Source organism: Balaenoptera musculus, chromosome 5 (genome assembly GCF_009873245.2).
Source record: "Balaenoptera musculus isolate JJ_BM4_2016_0621 chromosome 5, mBalMus1.pri.v3, whole genome shotgun sequence".
NCBI classification, from domain to species: Eukaryota; Metazoa; Chordata; class Mammalia; order Artiodactyla; family Balaenopteridae; genus Balaenoptera; species Balaenoptera musculus.
The window spans coordinates 113656979-113674974 of NC_045789.1; the positions used below are offsets into that span (position 1 = coordinate 113656979).

Below are 17996 nucleotides of genomic sequence, written 5' to 3' on the forward strand. Positions count from 1 at the left end.
ACTCAAAGGTTGTGCTTTCTGTGTTCACCCTTACGTTATATATAGTTTTTATTTACACAGAGATTCAAAATTTCAGTTACTTTAGGCTAAGATTCCTTGAATTTCCCTAGAATATACTGATTTACTCCATTTCATTTTCCCTACTTTCGGCTACATTACTACCTCGCTATTGCTCATTTTGCTGCTGAGACATTTGAATGTGAGTATATCCTTAGCAATATTGGTAAATCTACCTAAACAGGGCAGCTCATATCAAAACAAGAATTCTACACGCTTCTGAGTAAGGAATAACTAGAACATTGGGAGTATTACTATCAGTGATTAGAACAGTTAGAGCTGCTACCATTTAATATTTTCCACCAAATATTATTCTAGGTACTCTGTACCTATCATCTCTAACCTTCACAATATCCTTATTAATTGGTTTTTTTCTTCTCATTTTATAAACACGAAAACGAAGGTTCAGAGGGAAGAGGCAAATTGCTCAAGAGTGTCAAAGACAACAACGACAGAACCGCACAATAAACCCAGGACTCCGATTGCACTGTGAGTTTCCCATTTATGGTTTGGCCACAGTTCAACAACTACTAACAACATCTCCCTTCCTGGCCCTTATATGGATCCACGGATACAAACACACAGTTCTTGCCTAGAGAGGCATTACTCCAGTAGAGAACACACAAAGATGTATTTCCAAAATGATGTGGTTGGCGGAAGAGGTGAACACAAAGTATTATGCCAGTACTGAGAGAGTGAGTGAGTGAGCTTAGGGCATGGTCTAGGGAGGTTTGCTGGAGGGGATGATAGTCTAAATTGAATTTCAAGGAATGAGTAAGAATTAGGTTGAAGAAGTAGGGGAAGAATATTCTAGAAACATAAACGTGTGGTGCTTTTAATAAACTAAAAGAAGTTGAGTACTTCTGTACACTCAAGTTCAAGTTGAGTAGTAGTGGGGGATGAGGTGCCTGCCTGTATATTGGAGATGATAACACAGAAGTATTATATGGTCAGATTTGGGTTAAAAATGGTATCTAGCTAGCAGCCATGAGAAGGATGGAGCGGAAGGCACATTGAGAAATTTTTAGGACTCTTGTTTTAACTGCTTTGTTCTCAGAAGAATTTCCCGAGGAGAGACAGATTTTGTGCACACAGTAAGTTAACGTGTCATTATCGTCACCAAGTACGTTCTTAGACGGAAGCTCAGTTCAGTAGTTTCATCTTTATGTCAAAGGTAAATTATGGACTAATGAGACCGTATAGGATGTGTTGCCATTGGCACTAGCCAGCGTCACACATGCATAAATAATTACAGTACCTCTTAAGAAATAAAAATGGACACATTGTCAGCAGAAATCACAAATTTATTAACTCTTAAATATATCAATCAGTCATTTACCATTATGGCAAGAAATATATACAGTGTCCCATGGTAAACTGCAGTGTTTCAAAATGAGAGAAGATAATTAATAAATGTGTAATTAGGTTGTGGTGGAGAGAACAAATCACAATTTCCTCACGTCTTAGTGCGGAAGACAAACTTGATCTACAGTAATACTTCAACACCACATGCTAGAAGTGTAAAAAAAAAAAAAAAAAAAAAAAAAACCACCCTATACCTATTTTTAAAAAAAAATACATGTATGCCACGTATAGCTGCTGCACAAAAAGGTAAAAGAAATTAAAAAGGGAAAAATGAGGCCATTACTTTTTCACAGATCTCATTGGCAGGTTAACATGGCTCAATACATTTACTGTATATATTTATTTTATTTTAAATATATATTGTTTTAAATCGTGTAATAATTATCAGAAAAGCTTCAATCCATCTACCATACATCCACTAGCAACAATATCTAAGGTGATTAGTAATCAACACAGAAAGGTGAAATGAGAGAAAAGAGGGAGGGTTGATTTTTTTGTTTATTTTTTTTTGCTTCTGCTTTAAAAATAGGCTTCTGAGGATTGTGAATTACTATTGTTAAAATAACGTTGATGAAGATACCATGCACTATAAAGCATTTCAGGGAGGAGAAAAAGCCCCACAGGAATTGAATAAACAAACAAAGGAGAAATGAGAAGCACAAAGAAAACAGGGACAATCCCTCCCGCCCCCTTTTTTTTAAATAGGAAAATGCTAACTCCTGGAAGGAAGATAATGTTATTCTGACATATGAGAGAAGCTACAAAAGCACAAGTCACAGAGACAGAGTTCAAAACAAACAAACACTTAGGAGAATGGAAAACACCTGCAGTCCTCTCTAACTTCAGAAAACTAGCCAGTGATGACACAGGAGGTGTGCATCCTGCAAGGCAGAAGGAAGTGCCTTTGCACAGATTCCTGACCCACGACCAGCTTGGTACTCTCCTGGCAACTGCACCAATCAGTAAGATGTGGCGCAGGTACAGTAGGAACCTACTTGCTTTTATTCTAAGTTTAAACAATTCTAATACCTCCAACATAGGATCCCTACGTCCCAACTCGAGCAGAATTACAAACTTTTGAAATCTTCTTGACATCATTTTTATGGGCCCAGAAGATGATCAAAGCACTGGTTTAGCCACCTCCAAAAGGCCTCAGTTTTTATTTTACCTTCATTATGCAAATTTCACTTTTCTCACACTACTAGACAAAAAGAGAAAAAAGTAAAGAATGAAAAACAGAAAAATATAAAGGAAGCAAACAAAAGTAATAAAGAAATAGGAGAAAATGAAGAAAAAAGAGCACAGGTTTGAGAAATGAACAAAAAATTCAATTCAGCAAATTTCACCAGAACAGTGCAAGTATACCCTAAAGTGATCAAACTCGTCAATGACGTGAGTTTTTCCAGTTTACACAGTTTGACCAAAAAAGACATGACTTTAGGTAGTAGCAAACCCACCGATTCTCGCTTCCACATTCATAAGTGATTCTGCCCACATATCAACCCATTTAATTGTTAAACAGCAACACAGCTTTCAGTGAAAAATCATCCATTTCAACCAGGATCACACCAGGAAACTGAAGGTAATTTTTTTTTGCCTTTTTTTGTTAAACAAAAAAGCTAAAACAGATGAACAGCAAAGAGTTTTTAAAAACTTACATTTCTGTTACAAACTGTCATTCAAAGAACGATAATTTTGAAGTCTGTTAAGTCTTGGCATAAGCAGAGAAACTGGATGAATAGGTTTGTACTTGGAGTATTGTGGAATTTTTTTTGTCTTACCTCCCCCTATTGTTTGCCAACAGTGATTGAAGTTTGCATGGAACATCTCCATAGTTGAAGTGTAAACAATGTATAGGAAGGAATATATGACAAGATGATGCATCACATATGCATTACACGCAGGACCTTCACAACTTCATGCACTCAGAAACATGCATGAAGAGGAGGAGAGGACGGCCCAGGGTTACCATCCAGGTGAGAACAGAGAATGCAGAAGTGGCACTGTTGATACTTAGCTGAAAGGAGAGAGGGGAGACATAAATTAAACTGTTTTACAAAGTATCATCAAGTTGCTTTGCCAAAGATTAGGCTAGGCTATGATTTTATAACTCAGCGGTTAAGTAATAGATTGAAAATACTATGTATAAGAGATCTTTGCTTGCAGTCATTAATTGCTTAACATTGTGCATTTTCTCTTTTAATATGGATCTTCTACTTTAATCTGTCAATTTGTCCACACAGAACTAAGCTAAAAATAGACAGGGACTCAGGCTGCAATCACATGATTAAATCTAAACATACAGTTCAAGCATTCATGTTTACCAGACAAATTAATAAATGAATAGCATTATTTGGTTGAAAGAGACTAAAAGTTTAAATTCATCCTTTAGCTTCTGTCATTATTCTTAGACTCCGCTGGAAATCAAACCTAGAAGTCAATTTTACAGCCTCAAAAGTAGGGAAAACATGATTATTCTTATTTAATTGGGGGGTCTTCTTTCTTTAAACCAACAGCTGGGAGCACTGCTTCTTCCAAGGTCTGACAAGGTTCAGTGCTTTGAATGGGGAAAAAACTCACAACAGTACCACACATATCTGAATTCTTCTAATCCAAGGTAAGAAGCAAATCTTAGGAAATAACAATGCAGGCATGAACTGAATTACAGTCAACTTTCAATTATCCTCTGGAATTACTCACTTTGTGAGTTTTAAATTTCAGCTTGACTTCCTCCTCGTGGTCAAATACCATTATACTCAGTCAGGCAGGGCAAATTAATCTACGTATTAACCTTAGCCAAGCGCAGAACAGGAACCTCTTGAAAAACAGTAAGACACCAAAAGATCCTAGAGCCTGATATAAATTAGTTCTGGGTAATTGAGAGCTGTCTGAATTGACCCAGATAGAATTGACTTTTTTTTTATTAGGTGCATATATGTTAACAAGTGTTATACCCTCTTCTTGTATTGATCCCTTTATCATTATATAACGAACGCTCTTCTTTGTCTTTTGTTATAGACTTTAAAGTCTATTTTGTCTGATAATGAGTATTGCTACCCACACTTTCTTGTCATTTCCATTTGATTAAATATCCTTTTCAATCTCCTCACTTTCAGTCTGTGTGTGTCTTTAGCTCTTCAGTGAGTCTCTTTTAAGCAGCATATAGATGGGTCTTGTTTTTTTTAATCCAATCAACCACTCTGTGTCTTTTGATTGGAGCATTTAGTCCATTGATATTTAAAGTGATTATTATTATTATTTTTTTTTAAGGTTAAACATTCTATTTATATCAAAACCCAACTTTATCCTGGCTTTAATGGAAGCAAATTCATCAATAATATTCTTACTAAAACTATTATTTTCTTCTTTTTTTTTTTTTTCACACACACACACTGTATTTTATTTTTACAAGAGATAAATAGACTGACACCTAGAATTGACTTTTGAGGTGAGAACTCCAGGATATTCCAAACCTGCCACAATCCATATGCTGAAGGTAGGGTCTCCTCAGCACTTCAGTACCTTGAAAATGTGGGTTATGCTACACAGTGGTGCCAAACATTAGACTCAAGAGCTCATGCAAATATGGTTTTCACGGAAATAATGTGAGGAAATATCCTCAAAGGGAGGGAAAACAGCCGTGCAGCTTTTCGGTCATCAGCTCCAATCACAAAAAGTATCATACGGAGCAGGATGTTACTTACAAGACCCACATGCTACATTGGTCATTCATCCCTTTCTGCGCTGAAGTTGATTATAAACTTTTAGTTTTTTCTTTGGTATTGGTGATAAGTTGCTTTCTAAACTAGAATATAAGAAGAAGTTCCTTAAGGGCAACATCTTTCACCTTTCATTTTATCTGGCACAAGTTAAGCACCTATGTGATGTGCAATAAATATGTCTAATTATTGATTGGAAGAGCAAACATGACATCTGAGGTAGAGTGGTGTAGTGAGAAAGATGCTGAAATACCTAATACTTGCATTTTAAATGCTATATTTCATAAATTTCTCCTAATATCTGTAATTGAGCACCAGTAGAAAAAAAATCTATGAAATGAAGCTCCTGATATTATTCTCCCCACAAGTATCTGTGGGGGGATTGGTTTCAGAACCCCCGAGGATATCAAAATTTGCAGATGCTCAAGTTCCTTATATAAAATGGCACAGTATTTCATATAACCTACACACATCCTCCCATATACTTTAAATAATCTCTAGTTTACTTATAATACCTAATACAATGTAAATGCTATGTAAATAGTTCCCTGCAAGACAAATTTAAGTTGTGCTTTTTGAAACTTACTGGAATTTCTCCACCCCTGAAAATTTTTGATCTGAGGCTGGCTGAATCTGTGTGTAAGGAAACCATGGATAAGGAGGGTCAACTGTATTGGTCGTTTTAGAAACTTTTTCCCCTAATTTTTCCCCTTCCTCTGCCAATTGTGACAATGAAGTCATAAATAGTTTACCTTATTACATGAATTCTCCCTGATTTAACCATAAGAGAAATCAGCTTAATAGGGTATCCTCTAGTTCCTATCTAAAACTATTGTATACTTTCTAGGGCAAGTTTCAACCCACAAACGGCTAGTCTGATTGATCTTTCCGGAGAATTATAGACTGCTTCTCATGAAACATTAATTCCCACCAGTGTAACTGACCACTAAATGACCACTAGCATTAAATAACAGATGCCATGCTATTAACAATGGAATAAGTAAAAGACGCTGACCAGGGGTATATTAACAAAGAAGCTGACAGCCTGGAAATATTTACTTGATGGGTACTGTTCGCGACCCCGAGCGATGAAAATGAACATTCTGCCACTTTCCATCCCGGCGGTGCCACACACGTGTCTCTTCTGACTGCGTTGTTTTTGGCATTCCGCTGCCATCCATGTACTGCGTGAGCCTAATGTATGCTATGCAGGCAGCGTCATCGCCTACCAGATGTACGTGGGGGTTCAGGATAATAGTGTGGATTGGTTTATTGTTTTTGGACAAAGCTGAAAGAGAACAACATGGAAAAGAGAATTTAGTTTCTATGTGAAGTAAACCAAAACCAATAATAACTTCAGTTGGGACCAATAAATAGAATGCCATTCATTCATTCAACTATTAATTCTCTGCATTAATGGAGTGCCTGGTACTATGCAAAGTATAAAGAAAAAGAGAGCAGAAGTAAATACAGTCATTATTTTCTTTGACTCCCTTTGTAGTTAAATCGTATGCCACTCCGAAAACTTTGAGTGAGAAAGCTGGAGAGACATATTTATTTATATTGGGAAGTGGTTAGGAACAAGCCATAATATGAATAGAGATGGAGAAGGACGGGCCCAGGTACACGGCGCAGTTCCTGTCTTTCCAGTGAAGGAACCACTGGGGCAGTTGACAGGGTATCCTGCAGGCTTGTTCGTTTTTTTGTTAGTTGGTGAAGTACGTGGAACAAGGGGAACATGTCAAGTATCAAGCATGGAGACTGCTGTCTCCTAATCAGGCTGGCCACAGTGTGAATCTGTTTCCCCATCTCATCCTGTGGCTCCTTTATTTAGTAGTGTCCATTCTATGTTTGTTAGTCCAGCTGTGGTCATCCAGTAAAAATCCAAAATTTGGTGTTGGCCATATAGCCTGATTCTGATTCTCTAGCTCTTTCCTTTGGTTGAGCAGCCCTCACTAGGCTCCAGCCTTTGTTGTTCTGACAATAGCTATTTATTCTAGTTATTCAATGACTAAGAGATATGAAGATTTAGTGCAGATAATTGATTGATGATACTACTCTCTTAGATCACTAAAACAGGTAGAACTGTTTTACCTGTTATCCAAACAAACACGTCCTCCATTTTCAGAAAAGATCTGAATAAATTACTTAGTGCTACAGTCACGTAAAAAAGAATATCCCATTATGAATAATATGTATTTATGGAAAGTAATGATGTACAGTGTTATGTTGAGGTAAGTTAAAATATTAATGGGTTAATTATTCTTTTACTACAGGTGAGATGGTGTCAATCGAGAGTCATTTGAAGAAAAACATGAGATGCTGTCAATCACAGTGCGGGATGGAACAGGAGAACATTTACTGAAGCTTTGTTAAGGCCAATTTACCACATAATTATCTTTGCTTGCAAATGTCTAGTGCATATAAGACAAAGCAATTCATTAAATGTAAAAATCCATGCCAAGGCAGACATTGTCAGTGCTTATAATTACTGGACATGAGCTTGATTATCCTAATCATTACTACAATTCCTCTTTAATTCATCAAAATCTCACTGCAAAAGGTGAATTCCCTCCCTGCACCATGCAAACACAACATGATACCTAATGTCGTTAGGTGTAAGGAAAAGGAGCATAAAAGGAACTTCTGGTTTACACTTTACTTGGTGACCTGAAGGAATTCTGCAGGAGTTTCTTTTGACACTTTCTCTTTCCTCTGAGACCATTAAAATTCTTGTAATTGGAACTGAAATATTTATCTGATTACTCGTCTTCATTTATATTTTACCTTGAAAAGGAGCACTAATTAATTATGCTTGAAAGCCCTCCTCTATGTCAAATATTCTGGCATGCTGTGGTTTCTCTTATCTTTTCATATATAAACAATGTTTTATGAAAACCTGAAACAATTCAACAATTTTTGGTAACTCATTTCACAGCTTATACTATACATTCACTGGGACTTCTATGGGGTATATTCAATCAACATCACTTTTTTATATAAACTTACTTAGATACTTTTCAAAACATACCAAAACTTTTAAGGCTGTCATGCTTTTCAATTTCAAATACAAAAATATAAAAATAGGATGCAAAATGCTGGACTAAGGTTAAAAACTCTCATTGCAGCAAAGAGCCAAAGAATCTTGTAAATTTGGGAGAAATTCAAAGAGAATTTGCAAAAGGCATGATATTAAATTTAGAATAAATGTACCATTCTCAAAGTAGAATCGATGAAAGTCCATCCCTTCCACTAAATTACCCAAAGCTTCAGGTTCAAAAGCAGTAAGGCCTGGGTCACAGATTTTCCTGTAGGAAAAAAAATAATAAATGAGTTAATGTATTTCGTTGTTTCACACATATCTATTCTTATTTATCAATCAGCCAATGAAGGAGTTTTTTAAAAAAACACTACAAATAATATAAAATTTCTATCACAGGGCTTGGCAAGGTGGGTTGAGGAGCAGACCCTAAAAAAGAATATTGCAGAGACCTCAGATAGGGACAAGATAATAAAACCAGTTCCAGCAGATGATAATCTATCAATCATGCTTTAGGAAGTTTCCTTTTTTAAAATTTCTACTTTTCAATTTCCAAGGTGAATTCTCTAGGCTTTCCCCAGTTTTTCTAATTCCCTAGTTTTTTAGTTGTTATAAGTTTATTATTTTTTAAATGCTCTCCAAGTCCAAGCTACCCTCCAAGTCCTACAAAATCAACTTTGGCTCTCAAATTAAATACTTTTGGAATAATTTTTTTTTTAAGTTTTAAATTAATTAATTAATTATTTTTTGGCTGCGTTGGGTCTTCGTTTCTGTGCAAGGGCTTTCTCTAGTTGCGGCGAGCGGGGGCCCCTCTTCATCGCGGTGTGCGGGCCTCTCACTATCGCGGCCTCTCTTGTTGCGGAGCACAGGCTCCAGACGCGCAGGCTCAGTAGTTGTGGCTCACGGGCCTAGTTGCTCCGCGGCATGTGGGATCTTCCCAGACCAGGGCTCGAACCCGTGTCCCCTGCATTGGCAGGCAGATTCTCAACCACTGCGCCACCAGGGAAGCTCCTCGGAATAATTTTTGACACCATCTACATTCATATCAAACATATATATATGATTGATTTGAAGGTAGGTGTCACATCCTACACTTTCTGGCAATGTCTGACAGACTTAAGTAAACTTTAATTAACAAGCTTAATTAACTTAAAATTAATGAGCGATTCAAATGCACATTAGTTTTCTTTTTAATCCTAGAAATGTAATTCAAGAAAAAGATATACTATTTTAAACGTTCAGAGAAAGCCAATGGGCTTTCTTGGAAAAATTTATTCAACAAAGAATTGTTCAACACCTACTATGTAGCAGATATTCTTTGAAACAAACATTTTATAACACAACAATTAATACTGGAATGGAAATAAATACAAAGTGCTCAAAAACCAGATGACTTATATGTGAGAAAGGAAAGTTAAGAGAGAAAGAAAAGTTGAGCTGGGCTTTCCGGAATGAATAGGAGTTTTCCAGGTGTGTGGAAGGGGGTAGGCAGAGGAGGGCAGCAAGTACAATGGCAGAGTATGGTTGGGGAATGATGGGTAGTTGCTTGATATGGTGAGCCCTGGGACTGGGTATGTATTTAAGTCCCATGGAAACAGAGGAGAAAATATTTCCTTGGGCCTGTGGTGATCAGCTTAGGCTTCTCACAGAAGGTGCCGTAAAATCTGGATTTGAAGAATTAGTAGTTCACAAAGTTAGATAAAAGGAATACATACTGAAAGATTTTGGATCATTTCTTAATTTGGTGGGGTTACATCTAATTTCGTATGGAAATTGCCCATTTGGGAGGCAAAATGTTTTAACTGTTCAACAGAAATGCAAGTTTCAAAAGGCTCACTCGTTATGGTTCTTGAACGTATGGTTCACAGAATTTTGGAACTGATTATTTCTTAAGAACACTTTTAAAGTAAAAAATCACAGTGGTTTATTCGTTGTGGTAAAGAAAGCCTTAGTTGCGGGTGGGGTGGGAGTGGGTGGGGATTTTAAACTTTGCCTCAGACTTCCTGGTGGGCAGGTATTAAAGCTCAAAGTTAAATATACATAATCTCTTTCCAAGTAGTAAAATGGGAAAAACAGTGTTCCCATGGTAACAGGACTTTATTCTGCCAGGGGCTATTACTTTCTCTATAAATATGACTTTTGGTTGTCAACATTAGTGAATCCAAATTTTTTACTACTTTATATCAGCACCAAAATCATCTGAGAATCACTGTACTATGGTGGATCTTTTTACCCAGCCATTGAGTCAATATACTTGAAAACCTGTTCATGTGTTCTTTCTCTCTCTCATATGTTTCTTCTATGTCAGTAATGTATGTATGTATCTCTCTCTCTCCTATCACAGGCTTTGGATTAATAAGATTCACAGAGCTGCCAGTTGACCTGTGGGTGTGTATGCTCTGAACAGGTGTTCTAAGGACCAGCTGACAGGGCTGTACCCATACACTGTACCACGCAAAAAGCTCCCAAATGGAAGGTCCTCTTGGATTACCCCTGGGTCTGAGTGTACAAAATCAAGCCAGATTACAGGCAAAGGAATTCGTGAACTGATGTGATTCCAAGGAATTGCATTATTTAAAATACCCTATTTTAAAGTGTCTGAGAATATAGGAAATGCTATATTTTGCCACTTTTTCCTGGCTAACACCACCAACAAAACACACTCTACCAATCCGCAGGGGAATGTTATTCCAAAAGATTTTTTTCCTAAGTATATTATATTTGAAGAATCATATGGGTCTAACAAAGTTATATCAGCAAAAAGAATAAAAGAGAACAGGTCTTACGGCACAGAATTCTAAACAGCTCTTTAACAACTGTTCAACTGTTTAATTCTCTGACAACAAACAGTGTTCTTTTAAACTCCATTTCTTACTATTTCTTTCGTTCTAAGTATACTTTTATTAGGTCCTGTTAAAGAATTGATAAACACAAATACATATATATGTACATACTTGTGTTTATGTATTTGCACACACATTAATTTAATTTTGTAAGAAGCAGTCCTGGATTTAATTTAGTTCTTATATTCAGTTACTCTCTTCCATATTTTATATTTGGCTATCTATTTGTAACTGATGATAAAAAAATATCTTATTATATAAAACTTGGAAAGAAGCAGGAAATAAAAAACAAAACACACAGTTTCATCTCCCAGAGGCAATATCTTTTTTCCTTTTAAAAACCAATTTGTCATATTTCATTCTATTTTTATATTTTCTCTTATGTAGTTGGAATAATTACGTACACACACATTTATATCCTGCTTTATCTTCAGTGAATACTCATAAGCATTTTGCCAGATCGCTAGAAATTCTGTATAAGTATCCACGGTACCAAACACACCACAGATTAATTAATGTTACCATAGTGTTGGGCATATAAGCTGTTTATAATTTTTCACTATTTTGAATATTGGTTCCATAAATATCTTTGTTCACACTTTTTGTCTCTGTTTTAAATTCAAAATCCACGCCCATGTCAAATTTTTATAACTAGGAACATAGGGTTAAAGTAGTGATTTGAACCTTTGGAAACACTTCCTGGTATATAACTGCGACCCAAACCCCTGCTGTCACCACTACTCTGAAAGTCTGTCCCCATTTATATTCCATCAGGTGGTGGGAAAAGTCACTATTGTCCTGCAGTATCTGTGCCCCTTTGGTGATCAGCGGAGTTTTTATCCCTGCTGATTTGATCGGCAGAAAACCTCCTATATTCAGATTTGCACACAATTAGTGGACATCAACATGCTTTCATTAGTTTACTTGTCATTTATATTTCCTCTTTTGCTAATAGCTCAGTTCCTTTACCTATTTTTCCACTTTTCAACCTTATCTTCTCAATCTAAATTAACTTTTGACACATTTTACAAATATTTTTCTGTTTTTTTTGTCTGTTTCATTTTGGCTTTAAAAAAATTAAAGTATATTAAGATTCATCTATTTAGGTAGCCTAATCATTTCACTTTTTCATTTCAATGACTTCCCCTGCTTTTAAACTTAGATCTTTCCAAACAGAGATCAAACTCATTTCTGCATTTTAACACTTTCATTCAAGAGGACCTCACTAGTATGGTATAAGGGGAAAGTTGAGAACTGATTTTTTTCTCCACCCAAATAGCTAACTTACTGACCCACGTTCTTTGCACAATAAGCCTTCACGCCCTATGTGAAAGCTTTATTTTTATTTGAACAAAGTGACTTCCTTTAATACCTATGGTAAACTTTAAATTTAACATTAGAACCCTTTCTTCAAATAAAATTTTATCTAAGAGGCAAACCCCTAAAAGAGATGAAGATAAAGTTGAGCTGTGCTGGCTGGAAAGGGAAAAGGCTGCCAGACGGTGCCTCCTAATCTCTTTCTCGGTCCCATCACCTCTGCAGAACTGCGAGGAAAAACATCCCTTAAGCCAAAGTGCACTATTTATGTGCTTTCCTGTTTCTTGTGTCTTTGCTCTCATGGATTGCTCTGCCTGGAATGCCTTCTCTCACATGGAGGCGCCAGAGGGTCAGGCTTCTGTGCACTGACAAAGAAATCCCCATTCTTCCCATCAGAAGTCTCATCTTCTCTCTCTGACATCTTAATTACATTTATTTCTCTCCTAGAGGCACTTGAGTCATTTATACGTTGAAATGAAGCTACTGTGGGTGTATCAAACCTGGCGTTAAATATACATGAGTCAGGTACATTGAAGAATGCACTCATATAGAAAATACTTTGTCATATGCATGAAAGCAAAATAAATGTGCCTCTACTCACGTGTAAGCTTCAAAGTCCCCACTGTTGATAGCTTCGATGAGTTGTTCAGTAACTTTGATAATCTCTTGCTTTCGTGCTAAAGGCAAAGATAAGGAGTTGGGTGAGAATAAAGGGCAAAAGCCATATAAAATTACTCTAATGACACTGCTATTTTCCTTAAACAGGGTGTTACCAGTTAAGACACATCCCTCTCAGAATCTTGGTGTTATCCTCTCTACAATCTTGCTGCTCAAAGCGCACAGATCAACATTAGGTCCCTCTTCTGGGAGCCTGGCAGAAACACAGATTCTCAGGTCCTACTCCAGACCTACAGATTCAGAATCTGTATTTTACCAGGACCCTCAGGTAAGCATGTTCACGTTGGGGAAGCACTGCTGCCCTCCCTTTGTTAGAAAACAACAGTCACCCAGAAGGTCAAGGTTATATTTTTAAAAAGTAGTTCTTATTACCTTTACCAACATGATTGAGTTTATTAGCATTTTTGTGTTATTTTAATCTGTCTTCAGAGTATAGCGGACACCTTGCATTGAGACACTTAACTTTAATTATTTGCATTTTTTTTTATTGTTCAGCTCAACTAACCCTACAAAAGAGGGTGCTAACGCTGTAATTGCCATCATATTTAGATAAATGGCCTTCCATAAACTGTAAATTGGAAAAACAAGGTATGAATCAATGCCGTGGATGGAGATGGAAGTCCCCCCGTATGGCTGTCAACTCTGACAACAAACATGATTTGTTTCTATTCCTAGCCCATAATCGGTAAAATTATTAATAGTTGGCTTGGCTCAAATCCCACCTACTTCATCTGCCTCAAGTGTTCTTTCCCTTTTTGGAAAGCCTACCTTGTATTATTCATTTGGCAATTAAGCATATGCTATATACCATGACAACTTCTTTAGTTAAATTATTGTTTTAAATTGTTACTAAACTTGGTTTACTGTGTAGTGTCTTCCTAGTTAAATTAAAAGCTCCCTGTGGGCAAAGAACATGTTATTTCTTTGTATCCTCGAAAAAGCTTTATCCAATGTCTTTAATAAAATAGATGTTCAATAAGTTGAATTTGATCAACTGATGTTGATAACCTTTTCCTGATTTTAGAACAGTATTCCCTTACTAAGGAAATAAAGGCATAAAATATTTTAAAAATTTAATTGAATTGAATTTTGTTTAAAGAACATTGTGAAACTTTCTTAAATCACTGGAAATAAACTGGGGGTAACCACAAAAAGTTATTTCCATCTATCTTAGTGAGGCTGCTATTCATCATAGGAAAAGCTGAAGTCTGGTTTTAGTTCTTATTGATTAAAGTCAACCAGTTTGCATTTTTAATGAATCTGATTTTTTTTAGCAGATTCTTAACCACAAACTTAAAGTTTATATTCACTTTCAAAACTCCAGGTTATTCCCCTCATTACTGAACTGCAGGAGACTGAGCCCCCTTGGGCTTTGGCGACCCCATCTGGGCAGTGTTTATCTGTTGGTTGATTTTGCTGTGCCAGGTACTTCCTTTCCCCTTTGCTATCATTTTGTAACATACATGCTGACCCTTTTCCCTTCCCCTTCTTTTCCTTGGGAAAATGCAATGAATAAAGACTTATTGGTACCGAAAAAAAACACAAAAAACCAAAAAACTCCAGGTTATCCAGGTTGTGATATTCCTTATTTAAAACAAATGTCCTGGTGCTTTGTGATCACCTAGAGGGGTGGGATAGGGAGGGTGGGAGGGAGGGAGATGCAAGAGGGAAGAGATATGGGGACATATGTATATGTATTACTGATTCACTTTGTTATAAAGCAGAAACTAACACACCATTGTAAAGCAGTTATACTCCAATAAAGATGTAAAAAAACAAAAAACAAAAAACAAATGTTCTGTAAACCTAACTTGACTTTACTGAGACTGTATGAGACTACCTTATAAAATATGGTTTGTCCACAAATGGTTGCTAACAATGTCAAGGTTGATAATATCAAAAAATAATCTCCATACAGGTTAGATTCCATATTCAGTTATTTACATAATTTCATTTATATTGAAAAAAATAACATAAGGTTTCTTAGCTCCTATACACACCTAAAACATTTCTTGCCCATGATCATTTGATGAATGAATAGCTATAATATATCAAACATCAAAGCATACTGACAGATGTAGTGGCAGGGAATAATTCTGTAATAGGGATGGTGCCAATGGCACATTTTAGCTTAATTTAGTTAGGCAATAAGTGATTCATCTGTCTGTAGCATCAACAGTATGAACATTTGGCAAAAACGCATGACAGCTGACCCAATTCCAGAATATAAAGGACACTGATGCAGAGGAGCTCAGAAAATGAGATTAGAAAAATGTGACTACCAAAACTTCCTCCTCGTATTAAATCCTCATTTAAAATTAACAGATTTCTTAGGATGCTATGTGGCTAATAGGAAAAAAAAACTACAGTTTAGAAAACAATGTTAATTTTTTAGAAAAAGAAGGAAAAAAATGAACATAAGATCACTGCCCTTTGAAGAGCTTCATCAGGCGAAGAGTTAGTTTACAAAGTGCAAACAGTTCAGGGTCACCTTCTGAAGTTCCTGAAAGTCTCTAGATTCCTTCAGAAGCATAATATGCAATTAGAAACATCGGTGTACATGGCCACGTCTCACCCTGAACCACTATGGAAACACTCATTAGCTCCTCAACAGTTTGCATCCTACAACTGGCTTAATTTTTGTCCTGCATAATCAAAGCAACACAAATTGCCTTCTTAGTTCTTATGTTCAGAAACAGTGGTGCTGTAGCTGGCAGGACGGCAAATGGGAAGTAGCCAGAATGCTTCTGTGCTGCATCATCATAAAAGCAACGTGCCCCTCTTGGCTCAGGAGGGGCCTGGAACTCAGTAATCTTTAGAGTGCTTATTTCCCTGGAGCAGAGGCGCTTGAGTCAGGGCAGCATATGACAGCTGGCTCTTTAAAGGAAAGCCGAAGGCTGGGAATGACTCATTTGTATATAGAAGTCTGTTGTGGTTGGAACTGTTGCCGCAGTGACCTAGCGGAAGGAGGAGGGTTTGATGCTAGCTATATCTCCTCTCGCCAGCAGTGAGGCTGAGGAACAATCACCGCGCAAGGTGCCTGGATGCCTATGTTCTGGGGGGAGGGGTCACTATCCTCTGGCCTTCCCTCTTCCTGAATGTCAAGTGATGGCCACTCCGGATGTCAAAGTGGGGAGAGCTTGAGCGGTGTCACTAATTACCCTGAAGGTGAGGGAAGAGTGTATCAGTAAGGTGTTCCCTGAGTACCAGAAGCTTCTAACCTCATGGCTAGACACTTGATCACAGGGAACTGATTACCAAATAGTTTTATTTATAGAATTGAGGTGCTCAAGCCTATACCCACAGGGTCCCAATGTAGTTTCTGGGGATTTCCAGGTTCCAGGGGGAAAGGCAGGAGAGAAAAGCAAACGGGAGAAATGCTCTAGATCCTGAGTGCGATTACTTTCCATGCAATTCTGCGAAAGAATTGAGAACACTGTCATGTTCAAATTCATATTTTTTGTCTCTTTATTGTTCTAAAGAAGCCTGCAAGAGAAAGATAAGAGTGTGAATGGGCCCAGTGTTTAAAAAAAAACACCTCAAAAACCAAAAAAACCCCCTGGGAACTGAGAGTGATTATGTAATAAAACAACTGATAGATTTCAACATTTCTCAAGCATTATCAGATCTGAGCATCAGGACAATTTTCTGAGATATGCAGACCGATGTTATCTCTCTGGTTAACAGAGAAGTACAGAGTACAGGCACTGCCCAAAGGCACAGAGTTTGCTGATTACTCCTTTCTGCCATCTTGAAATACTCCCCTTTTTTTCTCTTCTCTCTATTCTCATCATCTCACTCTCATTTGCAATGTGAGAGTTGCAAATTTTGAACATTTTAAATTGAACATTTAAATGTTTCAATTCCTTTTAAAGGCTCGGTCTGAGGCCCTCTTACCATATACTGTTATCCCTATGGTTCTATCTACACCAGGGTTTTAAATTGCTGTCTGTATCCCACGACTCCCAAATTGTTACCTTGTTTCTAGACTTTTCCTCCAGGTCTGTATGTCTGTGCTTATTTTGGAATCTCCGTTTGGATATCTTTAATGCGTCTGGAACCCAACATACCCTAAACTGAGCATAGGAACTTCTGTGGCCACAAACCTATTTGCTCTTCCAGGGACCTCCATCCTGGTGAACGGCATCATCCACCCAGGTGCACGAGCCAGATAGAAGCCTGAGGATGTTTTTGACTTTCTCACACCCCCACTCCGAATCCAATCCTTCAAGTCCTATTGATTTTGCCTTTTCAAGGCCTTACACATTAGTCCACTTCTTTTCTTCTCACCATCACTCCGGTACAAGCACCCATCATTTCTTGTCCAGAAAAATTATCTGAAGAGGGACTATGAAACCTCGTATAATCTAAACTGTGTCCATCTCACCAGCCCCACTCAAAGGCTGCCTTACTTTATCCTCTACACCCCACCCACGGCGCCTTCTCTCAGCAATTCAAAACGACCATGCTTCCTCCTATTGCCAGCTCTTTATGTGAGCTGCCCTCTCTTCTTGGGAAAGTGTCCCCCATTTTTGCCTTCATTTCTTTTATCAGCTTTCAACTCACCTATTATTTCTTCAAAAAATCCTACTTGGAGTCTAATTTTAGGAGATGGTCCCCGTGTTTTAAGTACACACATATCCTACACCTGCTGTTTAAAAGCACTTGGTACACTTGTATTTACGTACTTCTTTGTGCGTATTTGATCAGTTTTCTCTATTATTATGTTGTAAACTCCAGAGGGGTAGGTACCTCACCATTACAACCCGCATCTAGCATAGTACATGGCATAGAGTAAATGTTCAATACATATTTGAATGAACAAACTCAAGTGCTTTCTTATCCAATCATCCATGAGTCATATAATTTATCCTTAGCAATTACCGTGTTGTTTCCCAGGGTATGTCTTCAGCCTCTTCATCGTTTCTTTTGCTTGTTCTTGGTAATCTCATTTATTCCTCTGGCTTTGACCATCTC

The 17996-nt window shown here is 37.3% G+C and overlaps 1 protein-coding gene across 17 annotated transcripts in view; it reads right to left on the reverse strand.

Annotated features, from left to right (window-relative positions):
- Positions 1–2121: 2121 nt before the first annotated feature.
- Positions 2122–17996, reverse strand: part of CAMK2D (calcium/calmodulin dependent protein kinase II delta) — a 288328-nt gene continuing 272453 nt past the window's right edge. For 10 of the 17 annotated variants that reach the window (XM_036852759.1, XM_036852756.1, XM_036852757.1 and 7 more), the window contains 4 exons: positions 12943–13018; positions 8355–8449; positions 6201–6429; positions 2122–3439 (listed from right to left, as the gene is read on the reverse strand). In XM_036852759.1, coding sequence (XP_036708654.1) covers positions 3436–3439; positions 6201–6429; positions 8355–8449; positions 12943–13018 — 404 coding nt within the window. In that variant the 3' untranslated portion in view covers positions 2122–3435. Of the gene's footprint in view, positions 3440–6156; positions 6430–8354; positions 8450–12942; positions 13019–17996 lie in introns of those variants that run through there. The other 7 variants (XM_036852771.1, XM_036852772.1, XM_036852755.1 and 4 more) reach the window with 3 other exon arrangements.